This window comes from Peromyscus leucopus, chromosome 5 (genome assembly GCF_004664715.2).
Source record: "Peromyscus leucopus breed LL Stock chromosome 5, UCI_PerLeu_2.1, whole genome shotgun sequence".
Classification (NCBI taxonomy): Eukaryota; Metazoa; Chordata; class Mammalia; order Rodentia; family Cricetidae; genus Peromyscus; species Peromyscus leucopus.
In genome coordinates, this window is record NC_051067.1 from 14171569 (window position 1) to 14196716 (window position 25148).

The 25148-nt window shown below is 46.7% G+C and overlaps 1 protein-coding gene across 2 annotated transcripts in view; it reads right to left on the reverse strand.

Annotated features, from left to right (window-relative positions):
- Ippk (inositol-pentakisphosphate 2-kinase) overlaps window positions 1-25148 on the reverse strand; it is a 68840-nt gene that overhangs the window by 30032 nt on the left and 13660 nt on the right. For both annotated transcript variants that reach the window (XM_028863828.2, XM_028863827.2), the window contains exons 5-12: window positions 24324-24445; window positions 23157-23246; window positions 17803-17861; window positions 16489-16561; window positions 13120-13393; window positions 11316-11466; window positions 10560-10662; window positions 1821-1900 (exon numbers count right to left, since the gene is read on the reverse strand). In XM_028863828.2, coding sequence (XP_028719661.1) covers window positions 1821-1900; window positions 10560-10662; window positions 11316-11466; window positions 13120-13393; window positions 16489-16561; window positions 17803-17861; window positions 23157-23246; window positions 24324-24445 — 952 coding nt within the window. The remainder of the gene's footprint in view (window positions 1-1820; window positions 1901-10559; window positions 10663-11315; window positions 11467-13119; window positions 13394-16488; window positions 16562-17802; window positions 17862-23156; window positions 23247-24323; window positions 24446-25148) is intronic.

Genomic DNA, 25148 nt, shown 5'->3' on the forward strand with positions numbered 1-25148 from the left:
GACAAAGAGCTCAGGCTTAGAATGAAATGTTAAGAGATTAAGTATTAATAAAAAATTATAAATTTCATAAGCAAATGGTTGCATCATAACTCAACCATATCATTTGTACATTGTTTTCAAATTTCTAAATCAAAATTATGCTGCAAAACCACATTTCCTAGCCTCTAAAGATTCCAGCAATGAGAATTTGAGAATCAGAATCAGATAAAAAGTTATACTGGGTCACACTGGGGAGGTGGGCGAGTCCACATTAAGTGTCCCTTGGTTGTTATCTCCTTGCCAGCTTAAAAAGGCAAAAGTGAGATGTTGGTCATATTGAACATGTCCACTATGGCCAACTATGTACCTCTGAGAGTCTATTATTCCAAGTCATGATGGTATTGCAGTTTTGTTTTAAGCACAAAAGTGAGACAATCTTCCTATCTCTGGAAAAGGGAACAGATACAATACTTGATGGCTGGTGAGCCTGTGCCTCCAGCCATCTGGACACACACCCCTATGACCCCACAGCAAATGTTGATTACTGGGCAGTTGGTCAGGGTGTGGAAATAATGGACCCCAGCTTTCAGCTTTTCTCAGATGACACAACTGTGCATCATACAAATAGACACATTGGTGGCGCAGGGGATGACTCACAAGTCTGCCCTTAGCTGTCAACCTTTGAATAGCGTCCATCTGAGCAGCACCCTGCATTCAAGCACTTCCTTTCCCACCGCATCCTTGGCCAGGTTTGGGAGTGGCCCTCATCTAGCACAGTGCCTTGGTCCACTGAAGGGCTCCTCACAGCTAAGCTCTGGGTCTTTCTTAGAGGGTGACAGGAATAACTGTCAACTAAACAGAGTCAACTGCCTTCACCAGTTATGCCCTTAAATGCTCCTCAGCATGCTGCACCAGAAAGTAGACAGTGGTGTATGTGCCAGAGAACCTGACTGGAAACTAGGAAGCTCAAAAACATCAGAAAGATGGATGATCCCTAGGGATGATGTTCCCTAACCCGGGAACACAGGTCAGATGTGGAGGATTCCAGAGAAGTCTGTAGGGTTTGGCACTCCTGAAGATCAATGCTGAAGATGCTAACTCCAAGAGGATGGGGCTCAGCCTGAATCACTAAAAGCTAGGGGAGGTGACCCCAACTAGGCAAACATTTGGAGAGAGTGGTGGCAAACATGCTGGTTACTCAGAAGAGAAGTGAGAATAACAATACTGTTTGAGAGGTTTAAAATGGACAGGAACAGTTGTGAAAGCTAGTACATTCTGCAACCTGTCAAAGGCTGAAGCATTCTGACCTGGATGGAGCTGGGCTTCCTCTGAAAGGAATCTGCCACATTATCTCCACTGCTTCTAAGTTACTAAAGTATTGTCTTATAAAACAATAATGAGCATTCCAATTTAAGAGATATTAATAGAAACATATACGATAATAATCATTTTTAAATGGATAAGTCTGTTATTATCCAGAAATGCCTTTAATTAAATCACAAGTTTCTAGAGAATAAGAGTTAATAAATAAGCTCCCATCTAGCCGGGCCTTGTGGCACACACCTTTGATCCCAGCACTCTAGAGGCAGAGGCAGGTGGATCTTTGTGAGTTCAAGGCCAACCTGATCCAGGTGAGTTCCAGGACAGCCAGGGCTACACAGAGGAACCCTATCTCAAAAAACCACACACCCACACACAAAAGCTCCTATCCTTCAGAAAAAAATGAAGGCCTTTGAGAATCAAACAAAGATACAGTAGCCCCATCAGGTAGAGTTTCTAAATATGCCACCATCGTCCACCGAACCATTAACCGAGATAGATATCATGCAATGGTGCCTCACCTTGTGCCCTGTAAATAAGGGGAGAGTGCAATCATGATGGAACAGTCCTTGGCGGTCATGGCTACTCGGTACTGCTGCACCTGTGGAGGAGAGAAAGGGTAGCTTCAAGTCACAAAGCCTCTCCACCAAACAGAGCAACTGTTTCCTGTGATAAAACCTGAGGGTAAAGTTAGGAGAATGGCTGACATACAGTAGGAACTAGTCCCTGTGACAATACACACACCAGCCCCCACCCTATCCTTTCACTTCTCATTGTAAGCACATGGACCCCAACTGGATCCCTGAGACTTGGAACTTGCCATCAGCAAGTTAACCACAGTCTGTCTTTGGGGGAGGAGGAAGCAGAAAGTTGCCTCAGCTTCTCACTATGTGGACTACACTGGGTCCTCAGCAGTTATCACGCTGTACCTTCTAGAAGATGCATGCCGGATATTTGGGGGAATGATGATTAGAGCAACAGTGCACACATTCTAGGGCTGTGAATCTATGAACTCTGCACCCTCAGCTGAGGTATCCCACTGTATAAAGAGAAAACTGAAGACAGACCTGCCAGGTGAGGGCAGGGCTGGTCCCAAGCACAGGCGTATGCTTCTGAACCAAGCTCCTCCACAGAACAAGTCAAGCAAATTCAGTTCTGCCTCATGAACCTGCACAGTGCCTGCCAGAAACCACAGTACCAATACTATATGTGACTGGCACGAAGGGAGAGACCAAAGATAGTGTCCACAATGGTCACCTCTCCAACACACAATCTGAGGCAGTTTTTCAATCCCTTCTGTTCTTTGGACCTTGGTGCATCTTTTGAGTATTTTAGATGAAACAGCTCCTACTTTCATAAAAATTAACTACACAAAAGGAACTGGCCTTACACATCATCACTGGCCCCAGCATCTAACCCGATGACACAAAGGACTCTCTTTTCTCCCTCTGAACCATTCCTTTTGATTTCACAGGAGCAGGGGTGCTGCCCTGAGGAGACCTCGGGTTGCACTTCCCTGAGGCAGGGAGGAGAGGAAGGAGCAGCAGATCACATACCAGGCCTGCTGGCTGTTCTGGGCCTGAAGAACCTGGAAGCAGGAGACAACCAGCTTCCACCCACACACCCTCCAGTTAGCGTAGAAATGTGTTATTTCATGATACCTAAGCAGAAGTCTAGTCAAAAAGTGTACGGGGTCATTTTGTGTGTCAACTTGACACCAGCTTTAGAGCATCAGAGGAAGGAGCCTGAGCCGAGGAAATGCCTCCTCCGAGATCCAGATGTAGGGCATTTTCTCATTTAGTGATCAATGGGGGAGCCTGGGCTGCTGGTCCTGGGTTCTATAAGAAGGTGGGCTGAGCAAGCCATGGGAAGCAAGCCAGCAAGCAGTACATCTCCATGGCCTCTGCATCAACTTCTGCCTCTGAGATCCTGCCCTGTTTCAGTTCTTGTCCTGACTTCTTTCAGTGATGAACAGCAATGCTGAAGTGTAAGCCAAATAAACCCTTTCCTCCCCAACTTGCTTTTTGGTCATGGTGTTTTGTTACAGCAGTAGAAACACTGACTAAGACCAAAAGAGAGCTAAATAGTAAATATCCTAAAGGCACGCCCAGTCTAACCAAGGTACAAAACAAAGAAGCCATATGAGACAGTTTTAAAACCTAAACAATTATCAAGAACTTTACATGATACAGTCCTAGTCCAAAAGCTAAAGATGACCAATCTGACCATCAACATGGAGAATGTGTAAATCCTATCCAGCTGTCGTGGTGTACACCTACAATCCCAGCATTTGGGAGGAGTCAGAAAGGCCAGGTGTTCAAATCATTCTCTGCAACAGCAATGAATGAGGCCAGGATGGACTCCACATACGTTTTTATGTGTGTAGGTGCTGTCTGCATGTTGTGCAGTGCCTGAAGAGGCCAAAAGAGGGCATCAGATCCCCTGGAAGTGAAGTTACAGATGGTTGTGAGCCACCATGTGGGTCCTGGGAGTTGAACTGGGGTCCTCTCCAAGAGCAGCCAGTGCTCTTGAACTGCTGAGCCATCTCTGCAGCCCTGACATATAAATATTAAATATTTACATATATAGCTGGGCTGTGGTGGTGCACGCCTTTAATCCCAGCACTAGGGAGGCAGAGGCAGGCAGATCTCTGTGAGTTCGAGGCCATCCTGGGCTACAGAGTGAGTTCCAGGAAAGGCGCAAAGCAACACAGAGAAACCCTGTCTCGAAAAACTGAAAAAAAAAAATAAAAAAAAATAAATATTTACATATATAATATATATGTCCTATATATGAAAAGGTATTGTTGCTACAAATCAAAGAAATGCAAATTGTAACAACAATCTTCAGTGCAGAGGAGGGATATGTGTGTATCTCAGACACAAAACCAAGCAGTGAGATTTTCACTTAAAGTATTGTTCGAAAGGGTTATTGAGCCAATTCAGTGGCAAAAGCCAACTAGAAAAACTGGATGAAATATCAGCCATCTCTGCTCGGAGGCACTGCTAACAAGACAGGGACAACAGGCATTTGGGTCTGTTTTCCAAAGGAGGATCAACCTTCAGTGCTGACAGGCTAGGAGCCACGTGAACCCTCTCTTAGTACTCAAACCACTGCTCTAGTCCGTTAACCCTGGGCCTGAGCTGGCAGGCCTTACCAGGAACTGCAGCGTTACTTCAAAACAATCCCAAAGAGAGGTCCCAATGACACCAGCCTGCCAGACCTAGAATTCTCTCTTGAAAAAGACAATGCTAGGCAGCAAGTAATTTCTAAAATAATTGCACACATTCAATTTCTGACACACAAGTAAACATGAGTAAAAGCCAACAAAAAAAAGCACCTAAGGGACGTGAGAGCCTACAACTGTGCTAAGAGATAGACACTGCTCTAAAAAAATAACAACTGTCTTGTTTTGTAAAAAAGGCTAAAACTGAAAAACAACTCCACAATAGTAGACCCAGATGTACACAAAGGGACTGCAGCTATTGAGGTACCAGACACACATGCTGCTCCACTCAAAGAATCAGACCAAACAACTTCTGAGGAGAACTGGAAACCATAAATGTGAGCCATTTAAAGTTTTTAGAAAAACAACATTAAGCATTCATCAGATTAACTAAAGGGATGTAACACTGGGCAGGGCAGAATACTGACCACGCAGTGCGACAGTAATTCCCACATGTTGTTTTCTGAGAAGTGTAACACTAATTACCTACAGAGATATGAACTGGACAAAGAAAGGTAACAACTTAGAGGCTCAGACCAAAGAGAAGAAATAGAGAGGAGAAAAGCTATCAAGAATTGCTGGGGTTGGGGATTTAGCTCAGTGGTAGAGCGCCTGCCTAGCAAGCGCAAGGCCCTGGGTTCGATCCTCGGCTCTGAAAAAAAAAAAAAAAAAAGACAAAATAACAAAAAAGAATTGCTAAACTAGCTGGGCGGTGGTGGAGCACACCTTTAATCCCAGCACTTGGGGAGGTAGAGCCAGACGGATCTCTGTGAGTTCGAGGCCAGCCTGGGCTACAGAGCAAGATCCAGGACAGGCACCAAAACGACACAGAGAAACCCTGTCTCAAAAAGCAAACAAACAAATTGCTAAACTAGAAGATTCAAAGAAAATACCCAGAATGAAGCACGGAGAGGAAAAGAGCCACACATACAGAGCAAAGGGCTAACAAGACAGAATCCATCTAACATGTATGCGACTAACCTAGGAGAGACGGAAACAAGCCTATCAAAGTTAGGGCCAAAGTTTTTCCTAAACTGAAGACATGAAGCCCTAGAGGTCCCAGAGCATCTCTAGAAAATAGTATTAGTTATATCATTAAACAAAACTAAGATGCACTGTCAAGCAGACCTGCACTAAAGGATACAATAAAAGATGTTTTAGGGTGTGGTGATTACACACCTATAAATCCAGCACTAGAGAGGCTGAGGCAAGAAAACCTGAAGTTTGTGGCCAGCCTGGGCAACATGAGGCCCTGTCTCAAATTGTAAGTCTAAGTAACAGAGATAATGTCGGGACAGATTTTTTTTTTCTTTTATAAATTGTGTGTGTGTGTGTGTGTGTGTGTGTGTGTGTGTGTAGCTATATGAGGGTAATGCACAGGTGTGTGCAAGTGCTCTCAGAGACAAAAAAGAAAGCAACGGATCCACAGACGCTGGAATTACAGGTGGGTGTGTACATTCATCCTGGGGCTCTTCACCAATGACACATCTCTCCAGCTCCTTTATTTACCAATACTTCGTTAATCTATCTCTCTGGCACCCAGAATATTTAAAACCAATTATAGGGGCTGGAACGATGGCTCAGTGATTAAAAACACTTTCTGCTCTTGCAAACGATCCAAGTTTGGTTCTCAGCACCCATATCAGGAGGCTCACCCACATGTAACTCCAATTCCAGGAGGCCCAACACCCCTTGTCCTCTGTGGGCACCCACACAAAGATGGAGTACATGCTCATAAAATAAATCAATATTTTTAAAAACCATTTTATGTCTGTTTATTCAAAGACATAGAGAATATACAAAAAGATGGAAAAGACATGGTACAAATATGAAGCACAAGAATCTGAGAAGTGCCGGGAGGTGGTACACACACCTTAATCCCAGCACTCGGGAGGCAGAGGCAGGCAGATCTCATGAGTTCAAGGCCAGCTTGGTCTACAGAGTGAGTTCCAGGACAGCCAGAGCTACACAGAGAAACTGTCTCAAAAAAACAAAAATCTAGAGAAGTTCTATGCAGAAAAAGGCAAATTTGAAGGTAAGAAGGATATCCAAAGATAAAAAGCCACTTGAAATGATAAATGACAACTGAAAGTATTTAACTCTAATGCTGAGGCACTGAAAATACAGCCTCAGACAGTGAAGTAGGCAGTCCTAGGTCCACCCATTCACGGATCACTACAAAGCCCTGAAAACCCTTGCTGCATGGCTCCAACACTGCTAGAGCAAACGTCCCGAGACACACGGAGCATGCCCAGCGCGGCTCCATACGTGAAGCGCCCCAGCAGAACAAAGCACTCCACAGGAGTACAGGTCGGACGGGAACAGAGCCAGACTCCAGCTACAGACTGCCCACTAGCTCTTAGCTGAAGACTGAGGAGCATTTCCAACAGGGGCTCTGGTTAGCTTCTGTTCAGTGGGCTATACATTTTTTCTGAATTCTGTATGTATTGTTTTTTCATTATCCAAACAGCTAATGAAACAAAAGCTCAAAAAGTTAAAATGAAAATGCTTAAATACTATTAATATCTCGTCTTTGTGAGTATATGGCACTGAAATCTACCAAACATAAACTCATTTATAAAACATCTCACAGGGGCGCTTATGTGCAGGAGGTCAAAGTAAAACAATATCAATAGCAACGTTTTTCTTCATTTCTTAAATTTTCAATTGAAATAGAATTACAATCACTTTTCCTTTCCCCTCCCTTCCTCAAACCTGTCTCAAGCCCCCCACTTTCCTGCTGATAGCCTCTTTTTCTTTATTTTTACATGCATATGTATGTATGTACATATGTATATATGCACAAACATAAACACAGCCTGCCGAGTCCGTTTTTGGTTGTTTGTGTGTGTGTGATTCAGAGCTGACCACTCTACCGGACCACTAAGGGCTAGTTCCCCTTCTCCCAGCAGTCACTAGTCGCCCCTAGTTCTTTGTCTAGGGAGGGAGGCTGCAAACCTCCCCTCGCACCTCTTATAACATTTCTACCGACAATGCCAGTGTTTCAGGGATGTTTATGCAGCTTTTTCCAGGAGAGACTGTTTCACAGGAACTTCCTCCTACTCTGGCTCTTAGGATCTTTCTGCCAGCTTCCCAGGGGCAGTGAGGTCACAGACCTGGAAAAGAATCTACTCCTGCCACTCTGCCAGTCAAGCACAGTTCCTTCCTACATTCTGTCTTATCCCTATACCCACCAACATCTGTAGCTACCCCCTCAAAGAAGCCTCTCTTTATAGCAAATGGGGACCATCAAACACACCACTCATCCACTTCACCCCCAAAAAAGACTATGTAGGAGACCAGGTGTATGGTGCATACCCGTAATCTCAGCTACTCAAGAGATGGAGGCAGACAGATCCAAATTTGAAGCTAGCCTGGACAACACACAAGATGTGACCATTTGGACAAGCAACTCCACTCCTAGACATAATATAGAAAAAAAATGTATAGCTGCATAAAAACTTGTACACAAATATTTACAACAGCACTGACTATAACAGTGAAAAGTGAAAACCACCAAAATGTCCATCAGCAGATGGGCAGGTGTCTATATTACAATATGTCCACTTTAGTGGAATTCAAGCCATGAAAGAGAATGAGGTAGTGAAATCTGAAAGTTGTATAAGTCAAAGCTGGACCCAAAGGCTCACACAATGACTGTCCCATTTATATTCAACACTTAGAGAAAGACTGAATTTACTCAGGACTGCAGAGGCAGAGACAGTGACAGCTGAGGGGTATTTTTTAAAGTGATGTGGTTGTGAGTAAAGGACATGCAATGAAAGTGTTGCTAAAGAAACAAGAGACAAAAGGGACTGATCTGGGTGGTGAGAAAGTCAGGCAATGATAAGGGTCCGACATAGGAATAATGAATCTAGACAAACATATCTAAAACAATACTCAACTGGGACTTTGAAAAATGTCTTATTTATAGCTAGCTGGTAGAGTGCTTGCCTAGCATGCTGCCCAGCACCCCCAAAGAAAACCTAAAATAAACAGAACACCAAATGGTAAGTGCACACATGCTGGGGAAAAACAACTATAATTAAAAGACCCCAAGTTCTGCATCAATGTGTCAGCTGGGGCCACAAGCAATTGAAATATGTAGAGTGAATTGGACCCGCCACTATGGAAAGAACACAAATGGGTAACGTCCAAACCAGTGGAGCAAAGGAGGACTAAACAAGCTCCTAAGTAATGGAACACACAAGTCAGCACACTGATGGGGAGCCTCACCCCACACCCGTTTCTGGGATAGCTTTCCCAAGACACAGTCCCTCTCATTTGTATCCTGTTGGTGGCTATTCCTGAACTAAAGAGCAGTGCCAGGTGACGAGAGACAAGAAGGCCACCTCACCTGAGACATCGGTAACTGGCCTTCCTGGAAAGCCCACTGCCTCCACCTCCAGGCAGTGCTCAACCGAGTTAGAGGCAGGAGGGCCCCGAGTGTCCTGAGATGACAGTATTTGTCAGAGACCCCCGTTTACTTAGATAAATTGGGCGCAGAAGAGCTTCTGCACTGGGCCACCTCCGGCTCACCACTCCTCAGTTTCAGCTTTCTGAGGCACTGTCTCCAGTTCCAACTACCTAAACCTATAACCATCCCTAAAGAGAAACGGAGCAGTCGGATGTGGTACACTCAAGAGGCTGAGGCCAAAGAAATGACAACCCAGCTCCACCCCTGGCTACATACACAGTGAGACCTTGCCTCAAACAGAGAAAAGGAGGGCTGCTGGGACACCTCAGTGGGTAAAAGCACTTGCTGCCAAACCTGACAACCTGAGTTCAGTCCCCCAAAACCCTCATGGTGTAGGAAAGAAACAGTGCTGAAGTTGACCTCTGACCTCTACATTCTCATCATGGCACACACCTACCCACCAAATAAATTTAAAAACATTATTTTAAAAAGCCTTCTGCCCAGTTTCCACCAACAATAACATCTCACAGACCACCTGTAGCACCTTGATGAGAAGCGAGCATGACCTAGATACAACCTGTCAGATTCTCCAAGTCCATATATACACGTGGTCTCTGCAGCCACCCCCATGGGGACTCAACTTTCACAAGCATCTCCCCTTCCAACCCTGACAGCCAAAAATCCCTGTCTTTTTCAGACTGCTGTGCACAGTCCTCACGACGTGCCCTTTGAGAGCTGCTCCGGTGGTCAGAAGAGCTCCCCTGCTCATCCACGCATCAAAGGAGCGGAGCTGCAACTGTGGCCGCACCAGCGCTTCCTGACGCTGGACAGTCATGGGCTGCAGCATCGGTCCTCGCTTCTCTGGGGTTGGTATCTACGAGGTATCTCTATGGTATCTATGCATGTGATGGGTGCATTTGACATGGAAACCTGACTGTCAGCAGCCTGTCTCGATGTCCGTTCCTAGGCACCAGCACTTGGTATGTTCCCAAAGGATTTCTTTCAGCCAGCCTAGGTAGCTGTGTGGTGGCTATAAGACTGTATCTACCTGAGTTTTAAGAAAGCTTAACAGTAATCTACATTCAGAGAATACAAGTATATAAACGTTTCAAGGAAATAAGTCTTGTTTCCTCTAGAACAGGAAGGGCATGCTGCCTTTCTTCCTCCTCCCAGGCACTCACAGCTACACATGGCAGCCTCCATTGCTGCACCGTAACCCAGAGGTTCCCTTTGGGAGTTCCCCTAGCCTAAGAAAGCTCCACTCTGTACCTCAACCTCTGTGGCCTTGGCTTTATAAGACTTTCTCAACCCTTCTCTCAAGCCTCAGACAGTCACAGAATTAGCTCTTTACCAGGGAAGATAGTCATCAGGATCCCAAAGGTGGGGCCCAGGGCCACCAAGCACTGGAGCCTACCTCTGGTCTGTGACAACCAGGGAAGAACAGAGCCAAGAGAAATGCCACTTAGACCTGCATTTCCATCAGCTGCCCCGGCCCATCTGAGAAACGCTGCAGCCATCTGCTTTTTAAATCTCTGTGTTCTGGACTGTCACTGCTGTGGAGGGGAGGGGTAGGAAAACCCCTAAGACTGCATGGTGATTCCCAATGGGTCTACTCACCTTCCTTAATGCAAAGGCCACTGTCCCATCATCCTCAGTAGACAGATCAAGCAGCTTCTGGTAAAATACTTCATCATAAGGCCCATCTATCTGTAATGTTTTCCTAAATGAAAAGCACCAAAACCAAATAAACAGTGTGACAAGCTTCTGGAGACTTTCACTCACTAATGCATTCTGTATCACTCGGCACAGTCTAACAATCACTCGCTTTGTTTTAAAAGCCAGCTAAGAGATCTACCGCTTGTTCTCATTAAGCCTGATGCTGCACCATAAGATCTTTAACAACCCCCAGGGCTCAGGGAGGCCAAGGCTTAGCCCTCAGCTGTTCACACACCTTTAGGCAAAGGCCAGTGAGGTATAAGGAGCATCCTGCCTATCAGACACGGCAGGTGTGGACCTCGGGACCCATAATTCGGGCCCAGGGTCCTAGATGTGGTTAGTCAGAGGAACTCAGGAGCTGCCAAGCCAGTGTTCTAAGAGCAACCTATGGGACAACACTGCCCTCTTCAGGCCAGGCCCTGACATAGGCTTTTGGAATGCTAACATTTATATGTTCTTTTTCTCTGAGTGTCTTAGTAACAGACCACTAATGTCATATGGACCCTGGCACACACACACACCCCACAAGGGACTTCTTGAGCAGAGAGTTGGTTGTATAGGCCTCCTGGAGGCAGGTTCTGGGAAGTTCGTTTTGTTCTGGAGTTCAGGCAACCTTAGCCAGCCTAGCCTCATAGCCTCCTCTGTCACCAGCCTCACCTCTCTTCAGGAAACTCCTCCAGGTAGCTCTCAACCCGGTTGTAGAGAGGGTAGAGGCCTTCGATGTCCAGCTGATCCAACATCTGCACCTGGAGGGTTTTGTACAGAAGACAGCCCTTCGGTAACCCCGAGTGCTCTGGGGTGTCTTTTCCTACCGAGAACATCAGGGAGAACGAGAGCAGGTTCATTATCAAAAGACTGTGGAGGGAGACCCAGGCCGGCGCAGACAGCAGGGCTCACCCTGGATCTAACCACTAGGCATCACAGACAAAGCCTAGACCCCAGGCTAGCACTCAGGGCAGATGCTGCATACCTCATAAAAGCTACAAGGATGGCTGAGCACAGACCATCCTAAGCACCCAGTGGCTCTACACACAAAAAAGATGGGGAAAGTGCCTCTCCCTTTGGGCTTGTGCAATCCAAACACCTACCCAGAATATTCTTTAACTCCATCCCATGCTCTAGTAGTCACTTTATATGTAAGCTTAAAGATAATCATTCTACGTGAAACAAGGCCCAGAACTGCAAAAGGTCATACCAACATCCTCAAACTGTCAAGACCAACGGGGACCATGTTCCCAGAGTCAAAAACCATTAAGGCCACATCAAGAAGGCCAACGTCTAGCTGCCACTATACCAACTAAGCATGCAGAGTGATGGGCAGTGGTTAAGACCACTGGGACAAATGAGGAAGCAAAGCTCCACCCTTCACTCATGCTCTGTCTTAACTGGGGCCTGACATCCCTGCCTGTGCCTCAGAAAGAACCAACTAAAGTAGAAGACGGGGGAGGAAACAATCTCTATTCAGGCACTCCAGCAAGATGCTCTCAGCCACACAACAGATGCCCTGTATCAAGATAGCAGGATGTCCATGCATTGAATGCTTACCCCAGGCATGATAGCTAAAAGATAAAAAACTACATGTACTGACAAACTTATGCTATTTAAGAAAAACACCAGGTTACAAGAAAATATGAGTATGATTTCATTGTTTCAAATATTGCTCAGCCATGAGTTGGGCCTGTTTGCGCATTAGTGTCAGGAAGGTCTGTGAGAGAAGCCTCGGGTGACTCCAGATCACCTGAGTGCCGGCAGCTATCTGTGTCCTTCCAGACCCATTCTACAGCGATGTGCCCAGACTATAGGTTTAGTTTCAACAATAAGGAATAGCTTTCATAACGAGAACAAACCCAGAACATTCACTTGTTGAGTTAAAAAGTCATTTAAAAACAGTGGGCATGGGAAGCAACAAGGAAGGCTAGGCCTGTGGGGTTTCTCAGGGACACAGGCCACTGTCAAACTCAAAGCACTCCCAAGAGTCGCCATCACAGCACTGCAGAGGCATGGCTGACCACCCCGTTTACCAGAGAGGCAACCTGGAGCCAGAGACCCTGTAGGCTGTCCTCACTCCACAGCACTCAGCCCAGCTACAAAGGACTCCTGGCCTCAGTTCTAGTCTTACAAGCAGGCTGAGGAGAATCTGCATCCGAAGTGAAGATGATGGTCCAAAGGAAGAAGGAGCAGCTGAAAGCCCTGACCCACTGCAGAGAACACAGTGCAGGCAGCAGTCCTAGAACCCGTATAGTCCACGCGTGTCAAGCCGCTTACAAACCCAGCCTGGCAAGTGAAAAGCAAGTCTCAACCTCGAGGCCAGCTGAGCCTCATTCTGTGGAACCATGACAGAGCTAGACAGCACCCCCAGAGGCACCACAAAGTCAGGCTGGACACTCTCGACTACTAATGGGGAGGAGAGTCTAAGTGCCCCTGTAGCTCCACAACCCAGTTGGGGAAGGCCAGATCCTACCTTGGTGACACAGGCTCCTGCTGAAAGGGCTGGCTTCACAGACACGTGGGCCCTGGAGCCCAAGCCTCAGGGCCCCTGCTCGGCCTTTGTCTGCGCTGCTCAGCAGCACCCTGGTGATAACATGCACCAGCTCCCGGATCACAGCCCTCGTGCAGTGAGGCCCACTGGCCAAGCCATTGGAAGGGAAGAAGAAGGGCTTCAGGTGGTGTGCAAGCTCCTTCAAGTCAGCCACAGGACTCCGGGCATCACCACAACCATAAATCAGCTCGCCATTCTTTAGGCAGGAAAAAGAAGAAAGGGAGGCAGATCACACAAGCTGACAAACACACAAGTGGGCAGGGCGCAAACAGGACCCAGTGTTTTCAGACGAGCCTGATCAGGTTGCTCACACTAGCTCCTCTGAAGAATCCTACTCTCCGTGCTGTGTCACTAAGCATGAGCCAAAGGAAGAAAGGTTCAAAACCTCAGGCCAGCGCCCTGGTCTGACACCCTCAGACAATGCTCTCACAGCATGTTTGCAGCAAATACTGAGCATAAAGCCTCAGATGGCCATAAATCACCAGTTACTTGAGGGCCCAAGCAGTGTCTAGGGGTTAGAACTAGGCCCCACAGACCCCAGAGTTGGTAGAAGTCTCAGAGCCAAGTCCTGTGGTAAGAGGAGTGACCAGATCACTGACATGGAAATGTTCCTGTTTTAAAACTGTTGACCTTCTTCATAGAACCCCAAAAAGAAGCGGACAGTGGTGGTGCACACCTTTGATCCTAGCACTTGGGAGGCAGAGGCAGATCTCTGTGAGTTCAAGGCCAGCTGGTCTACAGAGTGAATTTCAGGACAGCCAAAACTGCCCAGAGAAACCTTGTCTCAAAAAAAAAAGAACTCAAAAAGATGTTCCTTACCACACAGCATTCAGACTTAGTCATTCCCAGCACTCAAGCGAGGTCGAGTGCTGCCCACTGCTGACACTGGGCTTGTGATAAGAGCCTGAGCAGTGGACAAGGCCAAGAGCATATCAAGGCTCTCTGAACTACATGCCTTCATAGCTAAGCCCCATGGTGGACCCTCTAGAACTCCCTCCAGACACCTACCATTGGCAGCTTCTCCACATGCAGCCCAAGCAGACACAATACCACAGTACCTATAAGGCTCTTACCAAAAATACCAGTTTCCTGGGAGCTATGACTCAAAGTGGAAATGCCTTCAGAAAGCAACAACTAAGCTGACCCTCTAAAACACTGAGGCAATTAGTGGGTGTGTGAAGCTAAGGTCTCCGGAGAGTAATAATAGCCAAGAGAACAGTCTCTATCCTTAGGAGGTATGGGTAGTTTCTCCTCTGGATCCTGGGGTGCCTCTCCAGAAGCTCCCGTCTAAGTGCTGTCCAAGGGACAGACTAAGGCACTGCTCACCATGCTAGGCAGGAGGAAGAAGAGGGTGACCACAGTGGAGCTGAGTTAGTCAACTGACATGCAGGGTAGAGCCATTTGTGCCCATGGTAAAGCTGGCCCCTCCTCCAGGCCCAAAAGTGGCCAAGGGAGTCCTCACAATAAGGTCTCACCCCAGCATCAAGGGTCTAGACACTGTAAAAGTGAAATCCAAGGGTAAAGTTTACACATACAAATATAGCCGTTCAAGGACCTCATGGGGCATCCAGAAGAGCCACAACCTAAGTAGAGTAGTGACCCCATAACAAGGTCCAAGCTCCTTAAACCCAACACTGTCTCTAACCACAAGTATCCAGTACGGGATCACTGAAACAACCAGGCTGCTTCACCAAGCCTGGACCATCAGAGCTCTGGGAATGTTCTGCTTTGCTGGTTTGCAGAAGGTGAGGGAGTGGCGAATGCACAGCATCGGAACCAGAGAGCCCGAGACCTGCCAGTGCTCACCACACTGAACTCACTGCACTGCTACCTACTGCTTTACAAAGCACTGGGCTCATCAAGGGGACGCGGTGGGTAAGAGTGCTTGCCACCAACTTAATGCCTTTAGTTTAAAGCCGAGGATGCACATGATGGAAAGACAGACAGAACTTCCAGTTGTCCTGTGACCCCCCACACACACACAAAGTAAGAGATGAATTTTTTTTTTAATTTTTAATTTTAAGTCAGGCAGTGGTGGCTCACCTTTAATCCCAGCACTTGGGAGGCAGAGGCAGGCAGATCTCTGTGAGTTCAAGGCCAGCCTGATCTACAGAGGGAATTCCAGGACAGCAGGGCTACACAGAGAAACTCTGTCTCAAAAACCCAAAATTTAAAAAAAAAAAAAAAAAAAAAAAAAAGTTTTAATTAAATTGTTTTATTAATTTTTAAATTAAAATTTTAAAAGCTATTGCAGATCACTTCCCTTAAGCCACCTCATGGGAAAGGGCTGGCTGGCTAATCTCTGGATTCTTCCATGCTGATTTTTACAGAAGCAGCAGACCAGATACCTCAAATGTGGCCTGACAGATTCAGAAATAGGCTTCAAAGAAAGGGATTTATCTCCAGGATTTAATACCAGGTTCCTAATCTCTTTTGGTTTTTTGAGACAGGGTTTCTCTAACAGTCCTGGCTGTCTTGGAACTCACTCTGTAAACCAGGCTGGCCCCGAACTCAGAGATCCACCTGCCTCTGCCTCCCGAGTGCTGGGATTATAGGTGTGCATCCCCATGCTTTGCTCCCAATCTCTTAGACAGACTAAAAAATTTAGGGGAGGGGCTCACTTGGTGGCAACCTTAATTGGATCCCCAGATCCCACTGTGGAAAGAGAACTGCCTCCAAGGGCTGTCCTGTCTCCATACAAACACCACAGCAAGGACACACCCACAGGTTACACACACTTTTTAAGGTGAAATTAACCAAACTGTCTTCCTTTTCTGGATCTGGAGAGATGGAGACAGACAGGAAAGGATGCTGACTACTCTGACCAGTCTCCAGGGTACAGAAATTCTTCTGTTAGATCTGGTTAACACCAGCCCAAGTCCCTCCCTCTTCATGAAGGCACCAGCCACACAGCAGCAAGATAGGACTCTACCTCTAGCTCACCAGTCATTTCCCAGACCAAGACAGGCACGGGCTTTGAAAAGTCCTTCTCCCTCACACAACCCACATGCTGCCTCAAGTCCAGCTTGCTGCCCACAAGGAAAATAGCAAAGGGGACTCTAGAGATACATTCCCAGCATGGCCACAGTCACCACCTCCTGCCAAGAGTAGCCCTGCCTTGTCCCCTCCCCTTCAGCTGCATCTCTTCCTCCTGCAATGTCAAGGTACAGAGAGCTGGTCTGAGGCAATCCAGCCTGGATACCCCAAAGTATTTGGTCACAGAACCCATGGCCAGGACCATAGTGTGGTAGGTTTGCCAGGAAACCAGCATGGGATGGAAACAGTTCTTACCTTAAATATCCTCAGATTGTTTTGCGCCTCCTGCAGCAGACTCTTCAAGGCAAAGTGCATACGCTGCTTGTTTCTGGAAGGACAAAGTATTCAAGGATTAAAGGCAGTGAGGTGACCTGGTCTCCATACACATCCATCCATACAGCTCCAGACTGAGCTGAGACCAGAGCTGCCTCAATCCAGTAACTGGAGCCCTGAGCTCATGAGGGGAGCTCAGTCTAGGGCCCAAAGGTAGCCATGAGGGATCCTGCAGATACAGGGACCAGAAGGCCAAGGCACACCAATCACCCAGAGCCCATCTAGCTCCGTCTCATCCTTCTTCTCCTCAGCTGCAGCTTCCAGAGGCTGGAGCAAGCGCTCAGGCATCGTGATCACATGCTGTGACAGACCTCTGGGAAGGGCAGGAAGCCTGCAAGAGGCAGGACCATGGGACCCCTCACCCCCCCTCCACCTTAGGGAGCTGGGGGACTGGCCCTCTCATAAGCAAAGGCACCTGGTGTCTCTTTCTCATTGCCACTCATGCTCCAGACCTTACCTTGCCCGGCCCCTCCATCAGTGTCCCTGAACATGGACCCTTGCTCACCCCCACATGAATCTACAGGCTCCCAGACAAGTATTCCAAACCAGTCTTGAGGTCACACTGCAGACCGGCAGCACTGGCACCCCAGCCAGCTCTTAAAGGCTGCACTATGAACATTCCAAGGACAGCTCCTGACTCAGGTTTGACAAGTTATAAATTGTCACTAATGCTCTGTATTACTGTTGGCTTCATAACATGTAGCCTTGGGTGCCCAGGTAAACCAGTTATGATTCTCCTTTAATGCACTGCCAACCTGATTTGGTTCTCACAGGAAAAACAGCAACATTTTGTTTTCTGGAATGGGCAAAGAGCCCTTTAGACAGAGCAAGGGCCCCCTCTCCACCCCACAGAATACATTCTATTCCCCACTTCACTGAACCCCACATTTACCACTTCACAGAACCTCCATATATATTTCCAACTTCACGAACACCCCACCTTACAGAACATACCCGACTCTTAACACTTCAGATAATACTTACAACCAGCTTACAGAATACATCCTACTTCCCCACAACATAAAAATACCCCATCCTCCTCACCCACAGCCCCCAGGTCCTCCCTCCTAGAAGATGTCCACTCTCCCCACTTAACAGAACATACCTCTCCTACCTCCTCTTTTTCACATATACACCATTAACACCTCACAAAGTAACCCTCAAAACCCCTACCTAATAGGTTGTCCCTTAGCAGGCACCACCCAACCAAGACAGGAAATGAGAAGGGACTCTTACCCTGAGTAGAGGTCGAGAGGACAGTATTTACTTATTTTCTTCCATTTTCCAGTTGCTACCTGGTAAAACACCAATATGACGGTATCAAACGCTTTGTCTCTGACTATAAATGACTACAGATAAAACTCACAAAACAGCATAATCTAAGATGGGCTGCAGCCTTGACCTGGGAAAGATCCTAGGTGTACATCCCTAAGTAGGAAGGAGCCCACTTGACCCCCTCACCCTAGGAAACTCCAGCTACCCCTTGACCTCAGTCACTGCCAGTTCAGCCCTCCCGTGAGGAGGAAGAGCAGCAGGCATGTGAAGGTTTGGTGAGGAGAACAGCAAGTCTCTAGCTAACAGCAAGGGAAAGACACTGCACATGCGATCTTTTATTGCCAGAAGAATAACAGCACAACCTTTTGTGGTGACCACCAAAATTTCAATGTGCACACCCCCAAATTAGCAAACCTAGACCTAAAATAGAGCAAAGAGGCAGCAGGGATGGGGACACAGCATTTGCTACAGATACTAAGATATTTACTGCGGGAGAAAGAGCGAGCATTCACTTGACAGGACCCAAATACAATGAAGGGATGAATGAGTGTACGAATGCAGCCACTCCGAAAGACAGATAGACTAAAACATCATCAATATTTATTCAACTGGCAGAATAACACCTGTAATGTGATGTCATGTTTGCTTTAAAAGTATACTTACATGTGCACACATGTATCCAAACACATTTTGGGAAAACTTAATATACACACAAAATCCTCCACAGTCACTTTAATGTGGAGGGAGCACTGGGCAGAAGTACAAATAACACGATCCTACTGTGTCTTGTAAGTATGTCTGCATGCTCTGACAACAGAAACATGGAAAGAGGCACCATCACTTGTCTGTATGTATATATTGTTACTCTAGAACAGTCTGGAAAGACAACCAAACTAATAACATCAATCACCAAAGAAAGGAGGTAGTCCAACTACCTATCAGTTATGAGTGAGCATTATTTCATAATTTTAAAATATATACTTCTTAAACAACTTATCATACAGCTGGGCATGGTTTTTACATGTAAAAACTAGCAAAATTTGTCAGAATAATAAATTTGAAACCTCAGAAAATGTCTAAAGTTCTTTAAGAATCCAGGGAACATTTACTCAAGAAAACCAGTTCAGGAAGTAGAGAGAAATCTCAGTGTTTAGGCGCACTGGTTGCTCTTACAAAGAACTCAGGTTCCATTCCCAGCAGACACATGGCTGCTTACAACTGTTATTCCAGCTCCAGAGTTCTGACACCCCTCTTCTTACCTCTATGGCATCAGGCATAGAGTACATGGACACCTGTGAGCAAAACACTCGTTCATAAAAATAAAAATCCATCTTCTAAAAAAGAAAGAAAATCAGCTAAATCTAAATAAAGAAGAACAGGGAGCCTGACACTTTTAATTTCACAGTGTAACCCTGTGGAACTCTTACCAGGCTAGCCTCAAACTCACAGAAATCTGCCTACCTCTGCATCCTAAATGCTGGGATTAGAGGCATGCAACACCATGCCCAGTTTCTTTTTGAGATTTTACACGTCCTATTCTCACCCATCTGTCTATCTTAGTTAGGGTTTCTATTGCTATGATAAAACACCATGACCAAAATTGACTTAGGGAGGAATGGGATTATTTCATCTTATACTTCCAGGTCTATCATTGAGAGAAGTCAGGGCAAGAACTCAAGCAGGTCAGGAACCTGGAGGCAGGAACTGAAGCAGAAGCCATGGAGGAGTGCTGCTTATTGGCTTGCTACCCATGGTTTGCTCAACCTGCTTATAAAACCCAGGACCACCATCCAGAGGTGACCCTGTTCCTTGTGGGACAGCACTGCCCCCTATGGGATGGACCCTCCCACATGCATCATTAATCAAGAAAATGGCCCACAGCCTTAGCCTAGGTCAAGTTGACAAAAAACTGGCCGGCACCCTGTCTCTGCCACAAGGGAAACAAGCATGAGACTCTTCCAGGCATAGTGCAAAGCTGGCAGCCTCCACAGAGGACGGGGCAGGCACAGCCACAGCCTCAGCCCAGGTACTGCCATTACCTGCCCTGCCTCTAAGTGCCAGGAAGGCTCTACTTGCATAGTTGTCTTTCCTGACCTGATTGAGAGCTCACCCACTGCAGATGTCTTTCTGGGGTATTTGTCAAAACAATCTAGAGGCTACTGCTGACCTTCATGACTTCCTTACACAGTGGGTAACGGTGGGACAAGCGAGGATAGCCTAAACCTCAAAAAGAGAAAGCTGAGCAATGAGGATGTGCACAGGGCTTTGGAAAGCTCCATCCAGCACATTCCTGGTGATCTAGGAAACCACCAATGGGCTTTGCAGAGAGCAGAGAAGGCCCTAAGCAAGCACTCTCTTGAGCTTATCTGAGGCTCCATGGAAGAGACAGGTAACCCAAAACTGTCCACAGCCCTACTGAAGATTAAGTGAGCTGGAGCACACGCGCACGCGCACACACACACACACACACACACACACACACCTCCTCACAAAGACTGAGACACACCGATTTGGGAAAGAATCAATCCCAGTAAGCAGCTAATCAAGTAGAGAGTTCAGGGTCCACATGTGACCAAAGACTTACATGAGGCTTTATGGGGCTGGCAAGATGGCTCAGGGGGTAAAAGAAGTCACAGAGCAAGTCTTGGAGGCCTGGGTTCCATTTCCAGAACCCAAAGTGTAAGGAGAGGACTGACTCCCAAACACTGTCCTCTGACTGCCACATGTGCGCCTTAACATGAGCATACCCGCACTCAGGTACACCTCTCTGACACACACAAACAATAATAATAAAATTTAAAACACATATATAGACATTACAGAAGAAGCAGAGCAGTCACTAAATAGTAACAGAGGTAGAGACAGGAGGAGAAAGAGTTTGAAGTCAGTCTGGGTCACATGAGACCCTATCAAAAAAAAGTAAAACGGGGCTGACAGGAAGGCTCCGTGGGTAAAAAGCCGGATGACCTGAGTTCAATCACAGAACCTAAGCAACAAAGCTTATGTGTAGCTCACGTGTGATCCCAGCACTCCTGAGGCAAGATGGGAGGCACAGGAGGGAAACTCCTGGGAGCTTGCAGTCCAGCTTGACTGGACTAAGCATCGTGGCAGAGACAACAAGAGAAACCTGCCTGCACAGGGCAGAGAACTGACCCCTGAAAGTAGTCCTCTGACTTCCTCACTCAGGCTGTGTACACATACACACCATACACACATATACAAATAATGGAGTAATTAATTAATTTGAAACAGTTTATAATTACAAGGGGGTAGAGATCGGAGGAGATAAGGGATGGTAGGGGTAGTAGGACCAGAATATATTAAACACTTATATATGAAGTTATCAAAGAACAAAAAAAATTTTGAGACAGGGTTTTTCTATTTAATCTTGGCTGTCATGGAATTTGCATTGTAGACCAGGCTGGCCTCAAACTACCAAGATCCGCCTGCCTCTGCCTCTGGAGTGCTGGGATTACATCACCACCGCCCAGCTCAAAGAACAAATTTTTAAAGATTTTCTTTTCGGGGTTGGGGATTTAGCTCAGTGGTAGAGCGCTTGCCTAGCAAGCGCAAGGCCCTGGGTTCAGTCCTCAGCTCTGAAAAAGAAAAAAAAAAAAAGATTTTTTATTTTCCTTCTGAAAAAAAAATTATATGTATGGGTGTTTGCCTGTGTGTCTGCATACCTCATACACATATCTACACACAGATACAAACTCACATTATTTAAAATAAGAACAATAAATATTTGTAGTAACTAGATAAATATGTAGTTGAAAAGTATAAGTTAAAGGAAGAGTAACTAGGAGGGTTCAGTAGCTCTACTGAGTAAACAGAAGAAGTAAGCATGATTGTTAGAGTTCAGAATGCCCACACCTACACACATCTATACACACACACCAGGACTGCCAAAGCCAAGGACAGGAATTGGGTGCTTATATTCCCAGGAGGTGGAGATCATCCTCAACTACTTACAGATTCAAGGCCAACCTGAGCTACCTGAGACCCTGTCTTTAAAAAGCAAGAGAGGGAACTGAGGACAGAGAAGGAGAAGGAAGGGGAGAAGGGAAGGAGTCTGGTAACATTGAATCAGTAATAAAAAAAAAAAAAAAAAACTTCCGCCGGGTGGTGGTGGCAGGTGGATCTCTATGAGTTCCAGGCCAGCCTGGGCTACAGAGTGAGTTCCAGGAAATACACAAAGCAACACAGAGAAAGCCTGTCTCAAAAAACAAAAAAACAAACCTTCCAACATAAAAACTACAGTAACCAAAGTAGTACCCATGTCCTGGCATGAAGACAGACCATAATACACCAGTAAGTGAAAGGACAGAGAGGAGCCCCTCACCTATACGCCCAGCATCTTCGAAAAGGATACCAGGACCAATGCTTTGAGGGAAGGACAGCCACAAGCACTGAGAAAATCAGATACCTATCTATATACAAAAGAATGAAACTGGACACTTATCCAACACCACGCACAAAAACTAACTCAAAATGGCTGCGATCTGAAATCCAGAATGAAAACTCTAGAAGAAAACAGGAAGATTCCCACCACTGGATTTGGCAGTGACTGCTTGGCTACAACATCAAGACACAACCAACACAAGAGAAAAAGATTAACCGGACTTAATTCAACACATTGATGTACAAAAGGGCACCACCCACCAAGAAAAACAGACAAGCACCTGCGGATCACTTCTCTCTAGGGCACTGCGACTCGGCCATAACAAACTTGACGTGGGAAAAGATGTCAAGGAAAAGAAAAGCTGCAGACAATGGATGGGAACAGAAAACACTGTGTGAGGCTCAGGCTCAGAAAGCCAGGTAGCCCAGCCGTCCCATGCAGAGCCTCTCTAATCTCTATCCCTGCATACTTACATGGGGATGTGCTTACAGGCCAGGAAACTACAACTGAGAACAGAGCCACGAGAGGGGGGAATGGAGCTTCCAGAGAGAAGGGGGAGGGTGTAGCAGCACGTGAGGAACAAGGCTGTAGCTCAGGTGATAGGATGCTGGCCCAGCATGCACGAAACCCGCCACTTAATAGCCAGCCAGCATTGCATATACAGTTTGATCCTTAGATCTGACATGGAGGAAGGAGAGAACCAACTACAAGCTGTCCTCTGACCTACACACACACAAAAATAAACTATAAACAAAAAAGATCAAAACTCTTAGAGAATAATAAAGTAAATAGGAGCTACTTAGGAAAGGAAAAAGGGATTATCAGCAATTCCTTGTCATCTTCGGAAAACTCCCAGTGCTTCCCCCAGGCCCGATGCTACCCTCTGCCCTCCTGCACCTGCCTCTGCTCTCACCTTGAGGTGCTGGTGCATGCAGTATCGGCACACTTTGTGTTTCAGCTCATGGGTAACATCATTCGAGAAAGGTATAAACCCACATTTTGGCTGTAAAATAAGAGAAAAAAAATGTTTAGGGAGAAATCACATACTTCTCAACACATACACATTAACTATGAGATAGAGAAGAACAAGTACCAGGTAGAAATGTCCCCCAGAAATTGTGTTTTCAACTTTCCTCATCACAGTATCTATCTCTCTGCCTCCAGAAGACAAAAGGACAGCCCCTCTCACTGGGGGGACTGTTGGAGCTCTGCCTGGCTGACAGGAGCATAACACAGGGCAGCTTTGTACTTGCTGGCAGGCTGGAAAGAGTGGAGATGGGCCCAGCGCTCTCAGCTCCAAGAAGCAGAACCATTGTTTCCACCGACACTATGTAGGGCCTGCGAGGCGCCCATCTGATAGTTGCTAGGCTTCCAGGACGTCACGGATCCCAGCTGCCTTCTAAACCTTGCCTGTTGTCAGCACACACAACCTGAGCTTAGTGCTCTGGATAATGTAGCTGGAGAGACATAACGTCCAGCCCCCAAGGATCACAAGGCCCAAGTACTTGGGCCAAGGCATGCCTCCGGATCCTCACCTCTCAGAGGGAAGGACGAGGAGAAGGAATGGTTCTGTGGGGTGGGGGAGCCTTCTAGGGCACCTGGCCAACTACTCAACACAGGCAGCTGAAGTAGGGGGTCTTGGTCCCAGATCCAGGACCTTGGGCCAGTACACAGGAATCTTTGAAGGGCTCACAGGCTTCTGTGACTCTGGGAAAGCCCTCCTGAACAGGAAGCAGTCTCTAGTCAAAGGGACCCTAGATTTGGGTCTTTAATGCAGGAAGCACATGGCCAAGACTGTGAGGTTTTGAGGTACACCTTTTACAGAAGAGGACCCAACATGCTTCCTCCTGATGACCACTAACAAGAGCTTTCCCAGCGCAGGTGTGTGGGGTAGGTCTCCCCATTGTTAATAGCAGGAAGGTATGGAAAAGAAACACGCTGAACTCCTGAGAAAGGCTGACCACACACTCAAGGCAGAGCCAGGGAGCCTCAGGGAGCCTCAGGGAGCCTCAGGGACTCACCGCCTGAGAACCACCTTTCCTTTACCTGCACTGTCAACCCTCCACAAATGAAAACTCACCTTAATCTCTACACACAGAATCGGCCGGTGCTCTGCAAAGTGGTAGGTCTGAAGTCTGGTTAAATTGGGAAGGCACATGGCATAACCACTGAGTGTGTCCAGGTCCTTGTCACAACGAGACTCTGGAAGACAGAACAAGAGTCACACCTGAGGGTCAAGATAAGAGACAGACAGCCCTATAATACAAGAGTCCTGTGGGGGAAGAGTCCCAAGACAGGATAGCCTCAGGCAGGCAACAGGAAGTGATCAGGCCACAGACTGGCATCCCTAAAGGAAGGAGAGCTCAGTTCATCAGCAGAAGTCAGCCCTGTCAAGCTCTAACCTAGACATGCAGGCTCCCAGAGCTTCCCGGTGGCAAGGCTCAGTATATGCTGTCACATACAGTCACTGTAGGAGGGGATGTCTGGATTCTCCAGGACACCAACTCCACCTCTTCAATTGGCAGATTTCATCCTTACTCTCTCTCCCATGGTATAAATCGTAACCACGTAACTGAGGCCTAAGGTCCTTGTAGGCAATTTTTAACTCTGAACATGACCTTGGGGAGCTTTAAAATATGCAACAGAGTGCTGGAGAGATGGCTCAGTGGTTAAGAGCACTGGCTGCTCTTCCAGAGGTCTTGAGTTCAATTCCCAGCAACCACATGGTGGCTCACAACCATCTGTAATGAGATCTGGTGCCCTCTTCTGGACTGCAGGGACACATGCAGGCAGAACACTGTATGTATAATAAATAAATAAATCTTTAAAAAAAAAAAAATATGCAACAGAAATCAGAAGTGAGAAGAGTCTTGGATGGCCCTAATTCCACCACTCTCCTTGCCCA